A 21,098-nucleotide genomic window follows, 5' to 3' on the forward strand; every position below is an offset into this window, starting at 1 on the left:
GCCTCACTTCGTCGTCGGGGCCTCCACCTAGTATCAGGGGAATTAGCATAGGCGTTAGCGTCCCGACCGGTTTAGCGGGTTGTGCAGCCCACCGCCTAGGGTGCTCAGGCCCTACAAGCATGGACTGCGTCCACCTTAGTCTATGGCCTGGGGCCCTTGGGGCAGGGCCAACACTGGCATTAAGTCGCTCCAAACCCATCAGCCCAGGGCGGAGCAATCCCAGCAGTCAATTAGCTCTGGCCTCTGGAGGCAGAGATAGGGTAAACACAGAAATCACTCAGCTCTGGTCCGTTGGTGCAGAGACAGAGCAGCCTAGTAGTCAGTTCGCTCTGGGCTCTCGTTACAGAGCCAGAGCAAATCCAGGCATCAATCAGCCCTGGCTTCGTGATACAGCCAAAAGCCCACCCAGCGGTCAATGAGTTCTGGGCTCTTGTAGCAGAGCCAGAACAAGCCAGCAGTTAATTAGCTCTGGGCTCTGGCAGCAGAGCCAGAGAAAACCCAGGGGTCAGGCGTCCTACCTCCAGCGGATGACCAACAAACCCAGGCTGCTGGACCTGGTGAGGGGAGGCTGCCACCCCAGGAGTGGGGTGGCAGGTGGGGTCTGGTCCCACCCTACTCCACCGGACCCCAACCCGGGGCCTTAAGAGTAGTGGAATGGTCTGCCACTGGGTCAGAGGGAATCCCAGCCACAACACGCTGATTGTCCCTCAGGTAGAGCTATAGCCAGACTAAGGTCGGCTGTCCCTGGGCCACTTCCTCCCCTCCCCTCCCCTCGGGGTGTACCTGGAGTAGCAGGCGTCGTCTGCCTCCTCTGGATAGGTGGCCCACAGCAGTCCTGACAGGTCGTGGCAGCAGTAAGTTCACTGGGCTCCGCAGCAGGGTTGGTGGTCGGGAGCGAGCTGGGTCCGTCTGGTGTCTGGTGTCTTGGCCCCAGCTCTGGTGTCTTGGCCCCAGCTGAGCAGGAGGGAGGCCACACCACCTCACTACACAAACATTTTAATCAATATTTGAAATATTCCTCCAAATAGTCACAAATAATAATACCCTATGAAAACCAGTGAAGTATGCCCAGTATTTGTGAATCTGCTTTCTGATCATTTCCAATGTTTACTCCTAGATCTTTAAAAGAGAAGAGCAGCTAACATACTCACCACTGGACCCCCTTATTGGTCAAGACCAAAAACAGAATAAGCCATAGAAATTTAACCCCCCACTTATCCCATGAGGTGCTCCCTCTGGGATAGCGTGGAGTCCCAGTGAGCAGGGCAATGTGAAGGAAGCTCACTGAGCCATTGTGTCTATTTTGTTATAGACAGGAGATGTCACTTCTGTCTTTGGGACTGTTGACCCTGCACCCTTCACTGCACTAAATGTTCGAGGGGGCAGAAATAGAGAAAAACAGAGAAAGTAAGATAAGTCAACACACGTAGCATATATGCAAATTACCTGTTAAATTGCTGTGATCCTGAGACAGTACTCCTTCTTTGCACTTACGGACCAGGCTGAGGACAACAGAGCACAGACCAGGTTTACCAAGTCTGGATGTAGCAAAGGTTCTCGCGTGCTTTATAAAGTCAAGGATCCAGCGGTCAACTGGAGAAGTTCCCTATGCAGAGATTTCATTTTCTTTAAATGTGCTTTCTATCATGAGAACAGACTATTTCTTGCTCAAGACTTGTTTTGTAATGATTAAGCTGGCACAAAAACCAAGTGGAAGGGAACAAAAGCAGAACCCTTTGGAACTGAAAGCATATAACTGAACTCAACCTCTCACATCAGGATTGAGGCACTTTTCTAGGGGCCACGGTGGGAGATGCTTACAGTGCCACTGCCTTGTCTCTCTCACCGACGGAAGTTGGTCCAATAAATGATACTACCTCACCCACTTTGTCTCTCTAGTTCTATACTTCAGTTTTTCTACACTAAACCAAGAACTTCACCCTCCAAGTTATGCATCTGACACTTTTCAACTACATTATCACTAGATTTGCTGAAAAACACATTAAATAAAGGTTTCAGAGTAGCAGCCGTGTTAGTCTGTATTTGCAAAAAGCAAAGGAGTACTTGTGGCACCTTAGAGACTAACAAATTTATTTGAGCATAAGCTTTCGTGAGCTACAGCATCCGATGAAGTGAGCTGTAGCTCACGAAAGCTTATGCTCAAATAAATTTGTTAGTCTCTAAGGTGCCACAAGTACTCCTTTGCTTTTTACATTAAATAAACGAATTCTCAGTGAAGAGGCATTTTTAAATGAAATCAAACTAATCTACATTTTGAGGTGATTAATGCAGATAAGTTGATAATTTCACAGATTTCCATTTGCAAGCATTTTACTGGAGTGGGCAGACGATCCTTAGCAATGCAAGGACGGGGGTAGGAGATTTGCATAGCTCAGTAAACATGGTCATTTCAGTTTTTATTTTCCACCTGCTTTAATTTCCAACTTTGCATTCACAGCATGTATTTTACTTTGGTGACATAACCTTTCCTCTTTTGTTCCAGGCTCGGTGCTGAATAGTTTCTTCAGGTCAATAGTCTGTAAGGTTATTCATTTCTGAGTCAGAGATCTTGAGCCTGATGATCATAGAAGCTACTTCCTCCAAAGTCTACTTAAAAAAGAAAGAAAGAAAAAAAGAAGCGAATACAGAAAAAAATTACCAGTAATTACCAGTGTGCGACGGCAACATGAGTCAATGGATCTGCTTTCTTTTAGTATCCGGAGTTTAAATGTGCTGATTTTAGTGACAAAATGAAAGTGCTTTATTCTCCTATTGGCCCTAAAGATCAAACACAGCTAAGTGAGCCGGATTCTGTTCTGGTTTGTATCAATAGAACTGTTAACTAAGTTCCAGTCGCAGGAACTAAGTTACGTCTGCAATTCCATCAGAGACATGGAGTCAGACTGGGATAGCTGGGGGCATAATTTTAAGACAATGAGGTTGTGGAGGTGTAAGTGAGGGCAGAGTTTGGTGAGCAAGTTCTTTATTCTTGGTGATCAAGAAGTACCCAGCTTGAATTTCAGATCCCAAGTCCAGTGTGCAGTGGCAGCTAGGAAAAAAAATCTTTTTATTTGTAAACTGATCAGATTTGCTCTGTAGTTAACATGGAGAGCCACAATGCCATTTTTAACATGACTTATCAGCCACACTTCAAGCCCTTGATCCTGCAACCAAGGTTGTTGTGTTCCGTTGCAAGTCTGAACGGAGGCTATGCATGAGCACAAAGAGGGTTAACTGCTCGACATAGGCCTCCACGGTGAGAGAAAATCAATCTCAAGTTTCTTGCACACTTACTCCCTGAGGCCAGGTGTACACTACAGACCTACGCTGGTATAACTACATTGCTCAGAGTGTGAAAAATCCACCCCCCTGAGCAACATAGTTATATCAACCTTAACCCCCACATGCAGACAGCACTGTGTCAGTGGGAGAGCTTCTCCGGTCGACATAGCTACCACCTCTCACGAAGGTGGATTAACTCTGCCGACGGGAGATCACTAAAGCACTATAGCAACACCGCAGCATCGGTGCAGCTGCGCCAATGCAGCCTTTTTTGCATAGACCTGCCCTTACTCTGAAGAGTGCAACCTTGAATGAGATTTTAGGGCCTTTTTCGTAGTCACGTTAAGGCTCACTTACATTGCTCTGGCAGCCTAAAGTGCCTTAAAGTGGGTACAAATGTATTTTATACCTACGGTGAACCCTCTTTCAACGGCCAGAGTGGTGCAAAAGGGGCTTAGCAAAACTGAGAATTAGACCCATGGTCTTTTGTTGTCTGATCATGCAAGAAAATTATCTTCACGAACAGGAGAAATGGTTGAGAAACTAAATAGGATGAAATTCAAAAAGGACAAATGCAAAATGCTATACTTAGGAAGGAATTTGATAGCTATTTGGAATTTGATAGGGATTTGATAGCTGCTTTCAACTACCGGAAAGGGGGTTCCAAAGAGGATGGCTCTAGACTGTTCTCAATGGTAGCAGATGACAGAACGAGAAGTAATGGTCTCAAGTTGCAATGGGGGAGGTTTAGATTGGATATTAGGAAAAACTTTTTCACTAAGAGGGTGGTGAAACACTGGAATGCGTTACCTAGGGAGGTGGTAGAATCTCCTTCCTTAGAGGTTTTTAAGGTCAGGCTTGACAAAGCCCTGGCTGGGATGATTTAACTGGGAATTGGTCCTGCTTCGAGCAGGGGGTTGGACTAGATGACCTTCTGGGGTCCCTTCCAACCCTGATATTCTATGATTCTATGATTCTATGAATAATCAATTGCACAAATAAAAATGGGAAATGACTGCATAGGAAGGAGTTCTGCAGAAAAGGATTTGGGCATTATAGTGGATCACAAACTAAATGTGAGTCAACAATGTAATACTGTTGCAAAAAAAAGCAAACATCATTCTGGGATGTATTAGCAGAAGTGTTGTAAGCAAAAATACGAGAAGTAATTCTTCCACTCTACTCAGCACTAAAGCCTCAACTGAAGGATTGTGTGCAGTTTTAGGCACCAGACTTTGGGAAAGATGTGGGCAAACTGGAGAAAGTTGAGAGGAGAGCAACAAAAATGATTAAAGGTCTAGAAAACATGGCCTAAGAGGAAAGATTGGAAAAACTGGGTTTGTTTAGTTGACAGAAGAGAAGACCCACAGCGAGGCCATGGCTGACCTGAGTTGTCTGACTCAGGCTCATGGGCTTGGGCTGTGGGGCTATAAAATTGCAGTGTAGACATTCAGGCTCGGGCTGGAGCCCGGGCTCTGAGACTCGGTGCAGTGTGTCTTTTATCACACTGTAGACATACCCTTCGTCACTGCTTCAGCTCTTGCTCACCACTCTCTGCTAGCACAGGCAGGTGAAGGTGCAGACACTATTATCCAAGTCTGCCTGCTCCACGGACTTTATCACTGATTTAGGGCTACCACCTTTTCTTATCTGTCCTGGAGGATAAACTAATCCCATTGTGATGATGCCTTCATGTGATTTCACCGAACTTTGCAACATTTTCACTTCCCAGTTGCACTGATGGGTTGGTGGGGTTGTTGTGTTGTAATGGAGGGTTGCATTTTGGCGCAAACTAATCCCATTGTGATGATGGCTTCATGTGATTTCACTGAACGTTGCAACGTTTTCACTTTCACAACGGAGGGCTGCATTTTGGCGCAATGGTACCCTGTGTGGAAATCACACAAGCCAGTGGGTGGCTGCTATCTCATGACAGAACATCACATCATGATGCCAAAAGGATACTAGTGACTCAAACTGCCTGTGAATGACAGGGCATCATAAGGCCCCATGAAAAGTAAGGCTAATCCAGTGGATAATTATGAAAATTCAGCACCTATGACTTTCAAATCAACCCCAGCTTTCCCAAAATGTATTCTTGTCATCCCTACTGTTGTTTCATTGTCATGCAAGAGCAAAGAAGTCCTGTTATTTCACATAATTTTGGTCTAGAGTACAGTAAATTTAACTAGATGAGAGCATGATTATTAAAATTTTCAGTTTTAATCCCTTTAAGTTATTTCTAAGAATATTGTTTCCTTTGGATTTAGCAACCGTTAAAACAAACTAATGCTCTGTCCAAACTCACATTTTGCTTATTACTCTCCAGTAATAATTGCCCTTCCACCATCCGACTTGGGCTTACCTCACCTCGTACTGTAGTGGATAGACTGTCGAAGTAGGAATCAGGAGCTTTGGGTTCTATTCCCACCTCTGACAGTAGCCTGCTGGGTGAGCTTGGGCATGTCACTTCCCTGTTCTGGTTTCAGTTTCCCCAGCTGTAAAAAATAGGGTTAATGATACTGACGTTTGCAAAGTGCTTTGAGATCTACTGATGAAAAGCAATAAATAAAAGCTAGGGATTATTAGTATTCCCCAATTACTTCTCTCAGAAAAGGCCTGTAGGCATGAGGCCACTGACCTACCAACTTCAGTAATAAGTAATAATACATAATACCCAGTACAATAGTAATGATAATGCATAGCATACTTATAATGCATAGTATTTACATAGTACCATCCATCCAAATACTTCAAAGCACTTTACAAAATTGAGTCGATAGCAGTGTCACCATTTTAGAGGTGAGGAAACTGAGGCACAGAGCATAAACAGTTTATCTAAAGTCAGTACAGGCAGGCCTTTTTCTCACTGGAATTAAAGCCATTATAATTATTTCAAAGGCATAAAAAAGACCCGCGGCTCAGCGCCTGAGCCCAAATGTCTACTCCACTATTTTTAATCAGTTGACCTGAGCTCTGAGACTTGCCGCCGTGGGTTTGTTTGGTTTTGGTTTGGTTTTTTTTTGGCTGTGTAGATGTACCCTGAGATGAAAGGTTCTATAGCAGTGCAAAGGCTAATCGGGCCAGATCTTCAGTTGCTATAAATCAGCATAGCTCCTATTATGAATAACCCTTGGAACACAAAAAGAAAAGGAGGATTTGTGGCACCTTAGAGACTACCAAATTTATTTGAGCATAAGCTTTTGTGAGCTACAGCTCACTTCATCGGATGCATTCAGTGGAAAATACAGTGAGGAGATTTATATACACAGGGAACATGAAACAATGGGTGTTACCATACACACTGTAACGAGAGTGATCAGGTAAGGTGAGCTATTATCAGCAGGAGAGCGGGGGGTGGGGGGGAGGGACGGACCTTTGGTAGTGATAATCAAGGTGGGCCATTTCCAGCAGTTGACAAGAATGTCTGAGGAACAGTGGTGGTGGGGGGGCGGAATAAACATGGGGAAACAGTTTTACTTTGTGTAGGTTTCAGAGTAACAGCCGTGTTAGTCTGTATTCGCAAAAAGAAAAGGAGTATTTGTGGCACCTTAGAGACTAACCAATTTATTTGAGCATAAGCTTTCGTGAGCTACAGCTCACTTTTCTTTTTACTTTGTGTAATGACCCATCCACTCCCAGTCTTTATTCAAGCCTAAATTAATTGTATCCAGTTTGCAAATTAATTCCAATTCAGCAGTCTCTCCTTGGAGTCTGTTTTTGAAGTTTTTTTGTTGAAGAATTGCCACTTTTAGGTCTGTAATCGAGTGACCAGAGAGATTGAAGTGTTCTCCGACTGGTTTTTGAATGTCATAGTTCTTGACGTCTGGTTTGTGTCCATTTATTCTTTTACGTAGAGACTGTCCAGTTTGGCCAATGTACATGGCAGAGGGGCATTGCTGGCACATATCACATTGGCAGATATGCAGGTGAATGAGCCTCTGATAGTGTGGCTGCAAAAGGTTTCCCCCCTGTCCCCGCTCCTGCTGATAATAGCTCACCTTACCTGATCACTCTCGTTACAGTGTGTATGGTAACACCCATTGTTTCATGTTCTCTGTGTATATAAATCTCCCCACTGTATTTTCCACTGAATGCATCTGATGAAGTGAGCTGTAGCCCACGAAAGCTTGTGCTCAGATAAATTTGTTAGTCTCTAAGGTGCCACAAGTCCTCCTTTTCTTTTTGCGGATACAGACTAACATGGCTGCTACTCTGAAACCTCGGAACACAGACTGCATAGCAATGAAATGCTTGCAAGGATGAATATATTTGCCTGCTGCAGCCTCTAAAGTGTCACATATCAGTTTCCTGCATTTTTGTGCCTGCTTATTCACCACAAAACAATGACTGAGCAAGCTGGGAAGTTCAGAGAAATAATAACCCATGTTCTTATGGTAAAGGACTGAAGAAATGAAAAGGAAACTTCTGCATTGGGAATTTTGCCAGCTGGATTCCTGGCTTGATAGCGCACCTGGGTTACCCTCGCTACATCCAGACTCTGTATGCCCAGCATGTGCTCTGCGCTCCTGTTGTCCTCAGCCTTAGATAAAGGAAAAAAGTTTCTTGTAGTGCAGCGATACAGTTGTGTCTGGGGATCACGGCACTGGAAAAGGCAATTTTCATCCAGGCTGCTTGGAAACGTCTTTCATCTGATTTTCTCTGCTTCTTTCTCTCCATTCTCCCTCTGCCTGCTTTTGCTGAATGCATGTGGAGGGTGCACAATTCACTGGATAGCCCAGGTTGCTAGTGCTTGCTTTGCAGCCTTTGGGTTAAAAAAAAGATAATCTACACACGTGGACAGGGCAGACACATGTTGATCCATCGACGTGGCCCTTGCTGCCATGCAGCTGCACCAAGGGAGTGAGGTGTTTTTCCCATCATAGGCACCGACTCTGTAGGTGCTTCGGGGCTCAAGCACCTGTAGACAAAAAATTGTGGGTGCTCAGCACCCACCCACCAACCACAGCTGTTTGGCAACACTCCCGATGAGCCGTTCCAGGGTGCCACCGATCGGCTGTCTGGCGACTGGGGGAGGCGCTTGGGGGAGGGCAGAGAGCAGGGAGCAGGCAGGGGCCTTGAGGAGGAGTTGGAGCTGGGGGGCGGGAAGAGGCGGAGCAAGGGTGGGGCCTCAAGGCCGGGCCGGAATGGGGTAGAACGTGTGTGAAGCACTTCCGGGGAAAAATAAAAGTCAGCACCTATGTTTCACACCCGACACAGCCTTCGTTCCAACCCAATTTGAGACAGCAACAATGCCAATGAGCACCATGATCAAAGCAGTGTAGACAGAAAGCAATTAAGGCTCACAACGTCCTGGGGAGGCTTGTGGATAGCGAACTAAAAATACCCTCCTCCTTGGTGAGGCCTGCTGCAATAAGTTCTAATTTCTGAGGCTTGTCTCAGATCCACAAGATAGATCAGTTGTGGGGATTTTCCCCTCAGAGACTCTACAACGTTCTTACACAAAGCAATTAGATTAAAACGTGCCTAAGGTTAGCATCGTGTGTAGGGCTAGGGTAGAACCCCTTTAAATAGACCAGTGAGTGCTTCTCGAGGGCTCGCAAACTATTTAAAGGCTTGCATAGCTGTTGGTATTTTAACAGGCCACATTTCCAGCTCTCAACAGACCATTCTGGAGTACAGAGATCTATATTTGTGGCTGGCAATGCTGCAGTGGTTCTCTTGTTCTCATTCTGCATATACACTCTTGGTCACTAAAATATGCACCCCAGGCTTTGGAAGGAGAAAGAACCTAGAATTAGTTTTAAGAAAAATAAAATATTGTTAATTATCTTCTGATTTTTACATGAAATTCCAGGGTTCCTGGGGCTCTAGACAGGTGCCTTTGGAGGTGGAAGTCTTCAGAGACCAGCAATGAAAGAAGTAAAATAAAATATCTGTGGTAGACCTGATTCCCCATTGCCATGCCCTTTGTGTGGCCACTTACAACACCTCAAAGTGGGCAGAAAGTGCTACCAGAACATTGCTCCTGAAGAGTTTTTCACCCACTTTGCACTGGTGCAAATGACTGAACAGTTATAGAATCCTCCCTTTGCCCCTCAGATCAGAAAGGAGGCTGATGCAGCCATAGCTAGTCTGGATTACCCCTCTCAAGCCCCCTGTCCTGGTCTCTCTCCTCCCAATTCTCCCCGTGCTGTGGCCACAGCACCCACTAGAAGGGCCAGGGGCTGTCCATATTAGAGCCATATACTGGGCTGTGGGCCTGCCCCCTCACTTCCCAGCTCAGTTGTCAGCTGGGCTGGCATCCATCCGGGGCTTGATCCTCCCCCCCACAAGTAACAGACTGATCCTCACTGCTCTACCCAGTGCAAAGAGGCCATAATACAAACGGGAGCCAGGCCCGTATTGTGACTGGGTCCACCCTGCAGAGCTCTGCGTGTGTATGTGTGCAAGTGAGAAAGAGAGAGAGAGATCCCCAGTGATCTTCCAGCAAAACCATGAGATGGCAGCACTGAGGGCCCCTTCTGCACCTCGGCCAGAGGGGCATCATAGCAATTCCACACCCCAACCCACCTTTCAATGGTTGATGGAACTGAAGCTTAAAATCTATGAGCCCAGCCCCTGCTCTCCCAGGCCTCCCCCTTCTTGCTCGACCCCCACCCCCATTCCATCTACCCCATCATCCATTTATTTCCTCTGCTTCCTTCCTACCCCCCTCTCCACCACTCCCTTTCACCCCTTCGCTCTGCAAGGCAAAGGAGAGAGGGAAATGGTGAGATGGAGCAGTGGAGGGGATCCCATGCTGGGGTAGTGGGAGCTGGGGTGCCCCATCTTTTTTGAGGGCTTAGTTGGGATGTGAGTAGGGTTGCCAACTTGGTAATATTTAAAAAACAGACACTCCAGCAGGAGTGCCAGAGCCTCCCCTGCCGCGCCCATTCCCCTGAGGCCCTGACCCATCCACTCCTCTTCCCTCCTTCCCCCGTCGCTCGCTGCTTTTCCCCTTACACTCTCCTCCACCCAGGTCAGGAGGGACTCGCCTGCGGAGCCAGGGCTGGGAGCTGCAGCCACCCAACGAAGGTAGGAGGCGGCCCCAGCTGAGTAGAGGCTGGTGCAGGTGATGACCCGGCGCCTCTCCACCTCGCTCACCCGCAGTAACCAGACTTTGAGTGTCCAATAGATCTGACCGGACACTATCTGGTCCCCTTTAAAACCGGACTTTCCAGTCGAAAACTGGACACCTGATCACCTTAGAGTGGTGTCTTGACCTTGTGCTGGCCCTCTACACAGGGTGAATTTCACCCTAAAAGTTCAGGTAACATACAGTACAGAGTCAGATATTGCCTAGCAACAGGGGCTGCCCAAGATCCATCAGTCACTCACCTGGTGCTCCCCCAAAACGTGGGGAAGCAGTGACACAAAACAGCCTCATGGAACCACCCAAGTACAACTGAAAATTTAGCCCAGGACAAGAAATGCTTTGGTGGTTGTTGCAAATCTCATGAAATTTCACCATCAGGCGATGTTGCTCAGTTGTTCACATTCATCCATTGGTGGGGTTTTTTGTGGGTTTGTCAGGGGTGGTTTTTTTTGTTTTCGGGTTTTTTTTGCAACTGACAGATTATATTTTGCTAAAACAAGCCACAAAAATGAGGAAATAATTGGGGACAACTCCCCAAATGGTTACATTTTCACAAAGATGTGATTTCTCACTCCTGTCCCACCGGTGATCATTTTTCTATCTGGCCCCTGCAACACACTGATGGATCCCACATTTTTACTGGCTTCCCTTTGATTAACTAAAGCCCTGAGCTTGTAACCTGATTAATTCAAGCAGACCCTTGTGCCCATATGGAGCCGTCTTGGGACTTTGCAGAGATTCAGGGCTCCACCCTCATGAATCAGATTTTGCAGCATCAGGGCCTGAGAGTTTGTTTCATCTGTAATCTGTGTGGTTTTGCATTTCTGTCACTCGCTAAGTATCCCACACCTGGCCCCGCTGAACAGACTGAGCCTAAACTTCTCAGACAATTGAATATATTTTTTTCCTTTCAGAAGAGGATGTGTAATTTATTTTACATGCATTGCTTACAGATGAGATTAGATCTGGAGCATCATAGCAACCTCACTGCTGAATTGGAGAGAAGAGAATGCATTTCATGTGCTGTAGAGATGTGTGACGTCACTCTGAAACTGTATCCCGCAAGGATTCGATCAATAGGTGTCTGCAAATCATATCTCGAAGTAGGGCACAGTAGGTCAGATCCAGAAGCAGGGAGCCCCTGGCCCGCAGCCTGTGGAGTAGAGCAGGGCAGCAGATGTGATTCCTGGTGCTGTGCTGGCATTTGCAGCTGGGGGTGTGGATTCCAGGTTCACCCTTTCCCTGCTTTCTTGCTCATTCAATCACTAGCACTCTACCTGCAGCTAGATTTACAGCCTTTGGGCCTGACTCCCCGCTACTGTGCATCACGTGCAGTTATTTATACCTCAGCTGAAAACTGCTGCTATTCTGATTCAGCAACATTATACACCTACTTTGCACAGGGGTAAATGGCTGTGCAGTGGCAGAGAGAATCAGGCCCTTCATCTCTGCACCGTGTCCTTGGTCCAAGCGCTGCGGGTGGCAAAGGCTGGCTTCACTCTCTAGGTCACATTTTATAACAGCAGAAGCACTTGGTTCCATGGCTGGGCTTCTCCACGGCACAAGGCGATCTCAGGTCGTTTCTGATGGCTGGTGTGTAATGGCTTCGCAAAGACTTATGGGAGCAGCATTGCAAGATACCAACCCAATGTTGTGTGGCCATGGGAAACGTTCCCTCCTCCAAGGAATGTCCATAGTTTGCTTGATCTCCTAGGTTGCTAATGATTGCTTTGTGACCTGTATTGGGGAAAATCCATACATGTGGCTAGGGATGTGCTGATCCATCTACTTCGCCTCTCCACCTCTGACGTGGCTTCGGCAACTCCACCACGTGGAGTAGCTTTATCCGTGCGACATGGCCTTCAGCCAATACGTTTTGAGACAGTGGCAGTGACAATACTTAGCACTGAAATAGCACTTCACATGCGCAAAGCAATGTATAGACATTAATCAATTAAAAACACCCCTGCGGGATAGGGAGAGTGAGCTACAAGTGCCCAAATTCTGGACCAGACCAACCACGATCATTCATCATTTTGGCTACTTATCTCAGGTCCGTCAGATGGATCTGATGGGAGGATTTTGCCACTACAGCCCGTACATTGTTCTCAAACAGAGCAGTTAGATTACAGCAAGGCTAAGATTCGCAGTTTAACAGACCACATCTCCAGAGTGCATTCTGAAGCAGAGCGTCCCTCTATATTTGTGGATAAGAGCCATAACTGGCAATCCCACAGTGGTTTCCTTTGTTCCTGGACATTCGAATGTACCCTTTGTCACCGAAATATTCACCCCAGCTGTTGGAAGGAGAAAAAGCACAGAATTAAACATTAAGAGAATAAAACACCTTTCTTTATAGGCAGGGTTCCCCTCCCCCATTTTCTCATGTGTTTCAAGCTGTTTAAAAAGGGCATCCAATTCACATCAGTACAGACACATACGTGCACAGCTCTACACAGCTCACTTATACCCCACGCATATCCCAGGAGCATGTTATTCTATAGATAAATACAGCTCAGTGATGGATTTTCTTTTACCTGTTTTTCACAAGCCAAAAGTCCTTCCCATCCAGGGTGCCATAGCCGATAACTAGAACCCCATGATTCACATCATCAGTGCAGCGTGGATCATCGTAGACTCCTGGAAGGAAAGAATACGCAATCACATGGAAGGAAAAAAAGCCAGTAGTGACTTCTCTGCTCAGTAAAGTTGTTGTGAGTAACCCACATGGTACCAACATGCCTCTAACCTGATCCCCTGTAGAGGGGGGGTAATAATAACAATCCCTCACTCTTTTCATCAGTAGATCACAAAGCAGGTCAGTCTTATTATCTCCATTGTGCAGATGGGGAAACTGAGGCACAGAGCAGGCAATGACTTGCCCTGGGAATAGAACTCAGCTCTCGTAAACCCCTGGGCTGAGTTTGAAGCAGCACAAATTTGCAGCCAAAATATCTGACAATGCCTGGAATACAACCCAGTGAAAACTAATAAAAAAAAGCACAGTTTAATGTAAGCCTTGCCCACTTTGTGGGGCATTCTGTCCCCCTCTAGTGGTGGCTGGGCCACAGAAAGGTTGATGAGCCTGCCACAGCCTTGGTTAGAAGAGGTTGGGTCTTACAGATCAAGCAGGAAAGGCTCATGTGTTAAGATTCAGAAGTCCCACGTTCCTTCCCCGCTGCTCACCCCGGCACACTGGCATTACATTAACATGAGTGAAGGGTCCACCCTGGGGTGCTATTTTAATGACACCCTGTAAGACACCAGCAGGAATTGAACCCGGGGTCGTTAACCCTTGAAGCACCTTTCGAGCTAAAGGAGCATCTCCGGTCATTTGTTGTTACTATTAATCTGCGTCACAGGAGCACCTGCCAGCCCCAGACATAGACCAGGGCCCCACGGCGCTGTACAAACGCAGAACAAAAGGATCGTCCCTGCCCCAAAGAGCTTCCAATGTAAGAGTATGTCCACACTGCACACTCCTTATGGCAGCGTGTAGACTGTATACACTACACACACACCCCGCATAAACAGCAGGGTAGACGGCTTAGGGGAGTAAAGACATACCTGAACCCTTAGGGTATATGCCCTACACGGCTCTCTACACGCCCAAGCAGGGCCTCCCCTATCTGCACTGCTCGTTTTAGCAGTGTCATACGTCGCTACCTCCCCGCTGCTGGGGCCTTTTTCTGCCACAGGGAAAGACTCCAGCAGCGGGAGGTAGTGGGGAAAAACTCTGACAGCTCCCACTGCGTCCAGCGCCAGAACCTTCCAGTGCTGTGGGTAGCTACACAGCGCAGTGCCTTTAACAGCCATGTGTAGCTACATCTACCCTACACACCACCATCACCGGTATGCAGTAGAGATATATCCTAGGTGTAAGACAAGAGACATTAGCTTCTAGCAGTAGTAGGCTTTTATCCTCTTGCCAGCTGCTAGAGGGGCTGGAGCACCCATGGGGGAAAAATAGTGGGTGCTCAGCACCCACCAGCCACAGATGATGGGCGGCACCACCAAAGGCACCGCAGATCAGCTGTTTGGCAGCTAGGGGAGGCACTTGGGGAAGGCAGAGAGCAGTGAGCGGGGAGGGGGCTTTGGGGTAGAGGTTGGAGCGGGAAGAGGTGGAGCAAGGGCGGGGCCTCAGGGGAAGGGGTGGAGTGGGGGTGGGGCCTCGGGGCGGAGCGGGGGTGGAGCACCCCTGGGGAAAAATAAAAGTCAGCTCCTATGAACCAAGGGGTAACAGGATGGTGTCACTCACAAACAGCAAAACATGCATTCAGCTGCCTGTGGTTTTTGTTTGATAATGACTGTAACTTATTGCGGGGTCAAAAGATTCCAGGAAATAACAAGAAAACAAAAGCCAGGTCTCCATGGGAAGAGCACAATGTGCACGTCTCCTCAGTAACAAGCTGCAGAACAAATAGCAACTTCCTCCACATTCCCCTTTACATTTAAAGAGACAGTCCACAGAAAGCAAAGGCATCAGTGCTTCAAACTATGTACAACACCAGGCACGAGGTGTTCTAGCTTAGAGAACGTACCTGATCTGTACAGGAAAAACGAAGGCTGTTTCGCATCTATGGCGACAGACACAGGTCCGATATTGGCTACAGCATCCTTCAGGGCTGCTTCATCGGCATGCGGGAGCTCAACGAACTTGGAGCAGGTGGCGGCTCGTGTGGCAGGGTTATAGTGACACGTTCCGTTCTGGCAGTGGCAAAGAGCAGATGAAACAGGGACATTTCAGCCTCTGGCATGAACATCTGACCCACTCGCAACATTTGTTTATCTCCCTTCTATTCCCCTCTGTTGTCTGAATCCCTCTGGAGCATTCCTTCTGCCTCTGGGCATCAAGATCAGAGCTGAGGGACTAATTCATTTTTCAGTTCAGTGACTTACCCAGAAAAAACAAAAAAAAAAATAAGAAAACAAAACAAAAACATAAAAAAACCCACTGGTTTGTTTCAAACCAATATTGCATTTTTCCAGGTTTTTTTGCTGAAACAAAAAATCAAAGAAATTTCATTTGGTTCAAATGAAATATTTCGAATGTTATTTCATTTCCAAATGAGCTGTCAAAACGGTTCCTTTTGACATTTCCGGGGGGAAAAAATCAGGGGAGGTTTTTGGCTGAAAATATTTGCCAAATAGGTCAAATTCACAAATAGTTTTGGTGCCCTGAAAAGAGCATTTTCAGCCAATTTTAATTCACTCAGTGTTAATCTCTCTCCTTTCCCATCACTCAGGTAAGGAGAAATATGAGGATTCAGCTTTCAATGACAGCAGTGAACATTTGCAGCACGCATTTCACCGATGGATTTATGAGCCTCCATGCCTCTGGGACAGAGGGAAGTGTGATTAGCTGGGTTTCACAGAGAAGTCAGAGGAACAAACAGAGCTAAGATTACAACCCAAGTGACCTGAGCACAAGTCCCTCTGCTCTAGCCATTAGGCACCAGTCTCCACCCAACATTGGGAGTGGACGTCAGGAATACTGACGCCAAGTTTTACTGCTCTAACGGCTGCCTGCAGACCTCTTCTCTTGTTCTTTGTGCTGACACAAACAGCACAGGAAGACCCAGCAAAACAGGCCACAAAGAACAGAATGCTACACACTCGCCAGAAGAGATGCCAGCAACAGACTACAAAAAGGACTAGGGAGTCTCTGTGTTTTTGGGGGATGTCTACACGGCATTCTTAAACCTGGGTCTCTGGGACCCAGGCTTGCCGGCTCAGTGTTTCCAAGCCCACTCTTCAGCATCCACACTGCACTGTAAACCTGGGTTTACAATTGCTGGGCCCAGGTCTCACAGCTGTGCTAATGTGTCCATACTGCCCTGCACAGACCTTCTGACTCAGGTCTGCAGCTTTTGCTGCACCCACTCTGCAAAATGACAAGGCTTGGACGCAAGTCAGCAGGACTCGGACTCTGACCTACCCCTCTAGCAGAGTCCTAGGACCTTGGGCCTGAGCGCTTGCTGACCTGAGTCAGGCTGATTTGTGTGTGGATAGAAGGGGAGCCTTAATCAGAACCCGAGCTTTGCGTGCAGTGTAGGCAGACCCTCTCTGTGTCTGTCTGAAATCTGGATACCAACCTGAGCTGTGTACGGATAGGAAGCGTCCGAATCAATGCCGTCATTATCAATGATGTACTGGAAGGCGTAGGTCATAAATCCGCCGCTGCAGCCGTGGTTCCAATACATAGTGGAACAGTCAACTAGGTTCTGTGCGCTGAGAGACACCAGGTTTCCAGTTTTCAGTTTTACCTGGGCTTCTAGGGCACCGACAGCACTGAAAGCCCAGCAGGCGCCACAGGGCCCCTGAAAAAGCCAGAGAGATGCACTGAGTCACTGCTGTGATGGGCACCCATGTCAGCAAAGGGAACAGATTGAGCCTCCCACCTGATTCTTCACATCAGTAACACATCCTTTGTCCCTCCAGTCCATGGAGTCCGGCACTTGGCTGCCAGGGTGTGGCTTGTAGGTGGAATTCCGGTCAGGTCGGTGGGGAATTTTCACTCCAGTTAACAAAGCAGCCACTTCCTCGCTGGTCTAGTTAAAAGAACACACACACCCCTTCAGACTGACATCCCCAAGGAGTTGTGAGATTGCACAAGAATTTCAGCCTTTTTTTTTTTTTTAAGTTTCCATCTCTCGTGTAGCTGTGGAGACCTGCAGGAAAACATAACCCTTAAAAGCGCAAAACCCAGAGGCAAATAAAAAGAACCCCCAGACTTAGACTTTTTTTTTAATGCCAGGATTTTTAAGCCCCCCATGATTTTAGGGGCCTGACTCCTGAGTTCTGAATGCTTGGCGTTGGCAGTAACGGGATCTGAAGCACAAGCCCCTGCAATTTCAGTTAAAGGAGCAACTTCTTTAACCCGCAATGGCCTAGCAGACAGGTTGTGTGTTATTCCACACGTGACATTCCTCATGGGGGTAAGGGAGGGTGGCAGACACAGTAAGGTAGAGAAGCAGGAACCTGCGGGAATGGGATTCCCAAACTTTTGACCTCACATGCACTGTATGTGCAAGGTCAGACTCACACAGCTTGGAGGATGCCATTTGATACAGAAACATTCTGGGGGTGAGGGGAAGTATCACACCAGCAGCGGGCTAGCAGGGTGTTGAGTCCCTGCAGTTAAAAAACCAGGACTACCCCCCTGATGGCAGATTTCCCACACACACCCCTGACCCAAGCAAGTAGAACAAAGATCTGCACAGCTCTCGGGAGCGGTGATGGGGGCAGGTTTGCTGCTGGAGGACGCACAGGGGTGCTGTGGTTTGTGGACCTACCTCTGCACTGCTCATACTGACACAGGATTGGCTGGAGCTTATTCTGCCCCTGATTCAGTTACATTCTCTGTCCACAGCACTCCCAGGGCAATACAGATAATTCCCAGATGCCCGGTCACTTGGTCTGTAGCGATATTTTTTTACACTTACCATGTCTGCCAGGTGGTTCATGCCCAACTCATAGGAATGCAGCCCCAGTGAGTGCTCAAGGTTATGCAGCATAACGAGCTTGAGGTTCTTTTCCCAGATCACGCGCCGTTCCCCTTCCTCTTTCTGGAACCAAAGCACAGCCCCCACAATACTATGCAGTAGCCCAGAGGAAACCATCTGCAGTATAAATGAGTTATAGTTCTACAGTGCTTTTTTATCCCCCACGAACCTGAGTGCTTTGCAAAAATCTTGCCTAGATCCTACAACACTCACTCAAGCAAAACTTCCTAGGAAATCAAGGGGAGTCTTAACAAGTTAAGCGTGGCAAGATTGAGTCCTTCCCCACCCTCGAAATGCAGCCAGTTCTGGAGTAGTGTACAGCAGCTTTTTAACAGCACGTAGCAACACTACACAACAGGGTAGGACAAGAAGAGAAGAATCACATTGTATCCACTTAAATCATCAGGGGGAATTATAGGGAGGCAGAATGTAATTGCCACCAGGACAGTGATGATACCCTGTAATTTAGGAGGAAAGTACTGTAGGATTCGCTAATGACCCCAAGCAGTCGGGGCCTTCAACTAAGCCAAAGTAATTAAGGAGCTGAACATACAGTTAGGATGCAAAACAATATCAAGACTCAAACATTCACAATACAGCTTACAGCTGTACAAATCACTGACTTTTTGGTTTGGCAGCCAAACCGAACAATGTTTTAAAAATCACTTGAAGATTTTTGGATTTGGGTCAAACGTTTTGCTTCATTTTGGAGCTTTTTAAACCTTTTTATTTAGTTATTGTGAATAGAACAGAGGGAAATTCCAACACGAAATGGCTTTCCAAAAGAAAAGACAAAACAGTTCATTTATTAAACTCTGAAATGAACCATTTTTTCCCACCTTTCCATCTTATTTTTTTTAATTTGATTAAAACAATTTGCCAAAATCGAGCCGAATTCCCCAGTTGTTTCTGTCAACCCAAGTCTGCATTTTTCCACACACACAAAAAAAGAGTTGTGTGAAAAACGTCACCTGGTTCTATATCCCAAATAAAACACGCTTTAAGAAATCAGCTAACCCCCTGGGATGGTGTAGGCAAGGTGGAGGGTAAATACAGGGCCCAGTGCTCATTGAAGCTGAATGCACTTCTGAAAGCAGAGAGAGCTTTACAGTCTCCAGGAGAGGAGCAGGAGGCTCTGAAAGCAGTGAGAGATGCCAGAGGGCTGGCATGCCAAGGTCCTGGATACCTGCTGACCGAAGGGGAGATGGTGATGGAAATCCCCCTCCCCTACTTCGAACCCACAGCTGCACAGACCCCACCTTGTGGCTGTATTGCTTGCCATAGGTTTTCTTCCAGAGCTCCCAGTGGTTGTCCAGCGTCGGGTCTGAGTGTAGATGTGCAGTAGCAGCAGAAGCAAGAGAGGCCAGGAAGATACAAAGCAACAGCTTCATTCTGGTCAGCTAGAAAAAAAAAAAAAAAAAAAAAGAGCACGCTGGTGAAAGATAATATCTGCATGGTTAAGTCAAGTGTCTCAATTTCCTCCACTCAGTGATGGTGCAAAAGATCCAACACTGACTTGCTGAGATTTCTCCACTCTCTCTGCCAGGAGCAAAGTGTCAAGAAGCAAACCCTGACCCTGCAGCAGCTCTCACACTTGTACCTCTTGGGGGCGAGGGGGCAGGGGAAGGGGCTTCCTGGAACCCCATACGACAACAACAGACGTGAAAGGAAAACAGAGCTAGGTGAATGGATAATATCCCCCGGGTACTTCCACAGCTCCTGAACTGGATCTTGGACCTGGACCTGGGCATCAGAGCCTGGTATAAGGGATACAGCGGGGAGGGAGGGACAGAGCTAGCGAAAGTCAGAGACATTCCCAGCTGGGGTGGGAATTGATGTAGCTTCACTGAGGTCAATGAGTTTGATCCCAAGGTGGTGTAAACTGGTGTTGCTCCATTGTGGTCACTGGAGCAAAGCTGATTTACACCAGCTGAGGATCTGGCCCAGAGAGATTTGGGTGAAGAGGGCTTGGATTTTCAAAGGAGCCCAAACAATTTTCAAGGGAGTTAGGCAACCATATCCCATTAACTCTCACCTAAATCCCATAGGTTCCTTTGAACACTCCAGCCAAGATAGGAAGATGGAGAGGTTTATGGAGCTAGAGAGACAGAGAGAGAGACAGAGCAGGTGTATGAGAATAGATAGATAGAGAGGGTGTATGGCAAGTGAGAGAGAGGGTGTTGAATAGATAGATAGGGGGGTTATTGGAAGAGAGAGACTTTTATATGGGGATAGAAAGACAAGACTGATACACGCTGGTGTCTGCAGATGCAAACTCTCTACAAGCAAAATACAAAACATCATTTCTTGATTTTACTTCCTCAAACACATTCTTCCAAACATGACGAAGAGGAGATTTAAAGTACAAGGGGGAAAATAAAAAGCCAAACATACCTGACGGGAGTTCGCCCAGTGGAGATTTCTAGGCAGGAATCCTGAACTGATCAGCAGGCAGCAAGAATTCCCCTAAATTCTCCTCCCAAGGTTGGCTCCTGAGTGAACCCTAACACCCTTCCTGCTCTGACTGCATGCCTAGAAGAAGGAGTTCGGTTTGCTCTCCCAGGCTCGTCACATGGGACTGTGAATGAGGAAATGGCAGGACCTCTGCTTTCACTTTTACTGTGACTGTATCAAAATAGGGATGTTCACTATGGCTGCAGGCTGATTTTCAGTCCCCAGCCCCGGAAGACTAAAATCAGATGTTTTTCCTTCCCTTCTCAGACCCTACAGCACATGATTTGGAGAGTTATAAAATAAACTAGTAGGGTCAACATTTTCAAAAGCTCAGACAGGTGCAAACAGTCGCTGGGACCTCCCTTTTGGGGTTTAAGTTACCATCCGTATTATGGTAAAACCTAGAGATCCCGGTTGAGATCAGGATCCAGTTGCACCGGGTTCTTCATGAACACAGAGGGAAAGACAGAGCCTGCCTCCCTGAGTTCACAAGCTAAATAGATAAAGACAGACAAAGGGCAGGGGAAACTGAGGCACAGATCAGGGAAGCAATTTGCCCAAGGTCACACAGCAGGGCAGGGCTAGTGCGGGAACTAGAACGCAGGTCTCCTGAGTTGCAGTCCAGTGCCTGCTTCACTGGGCATTTAGGCACCCAGCACGCTCTCCGAGCCGGTGTTTGGTTTAGCCTCAACTGCCTGAGCACCCAGCATTGACTGGGATTTTCAGAGCACCCGGGCACTTTCCTGAGTGCACAGGGC

At 47.2% G+C, this 21,098-nt stretch overlaps 1 protein-coding gene across 1 annotated transcript; it reads right to left on the reverse strand.

The window, feature by feature from the left end:
* Nucleotides 1-11,330: 11,330 nt before the first annotated feature.
* On the reverse strand, nt 11,331-20,428 carry LOC141977096 (cathepsin S-like). The gene is made up of 8 exons (XM_074938401.1): nt 20,281-20,428; nt 19,146-19,286; nt 17,827-17,949; nt 16,783-16,932; nt 16,477-16,701; nt 14,923-15,088; nt 12,919-13,021; nt 11,331-12,678 (listed from the first exon to the last, which is right to left on the reverse strand). The coding sequence occupies exons 2-8, from the start codon at nt 19,275-19,277 to the stop codon at nt 12,579-12,581; spliced, it is 999 nt and encodes a 332-aa protein (XP_074794502.1). The 5' UTR covers nt 19,278-19,286; nt 20,281-20,428; the 3' UTR covers nt 11,331-12,578.
* Nucleotides 20,429-21,098: the final 670 nt, after the last annotated feature.

Source organism: Natator depressus, chromosome 24 (assembly GCF_965152275.1).
Source record: "Natator depressus isolate rNatDep1 chromosome 24, rNatDep2.hap1, whole genome shotgun sequence".
In the NCBI taxonomy this organism is placed as follows: domain Eukaryota; kingdom Metazoa; phylum Chordata; order Testudines; family Cheloniidae; genus Natator; species Natator depressus.

Coding starts and splice junctions, on each gene's coding strand:
- LOC141977096 (XM_074938401.1), bottom strand. CDS start 19,277: ATGAAGCTGTTGCTTTGTATCTTCCTGGCCTCTCTTGCTTCTGCTGCT. Junction 13,022..14,922: donor GTTTTTCCTGTACAGATCAG/GTACGTTCTCTA, acceptor CTTTCCTTCCAG/GAGTCTACGATGATCCACGC. Junction 12,679..12,918: donor TTTTGGCTTGTGAAAAACAG/GTAAAAGAAAAT, acceptor TCCTTCCAACAG/CTGGGGTGAATATTTCGGTG.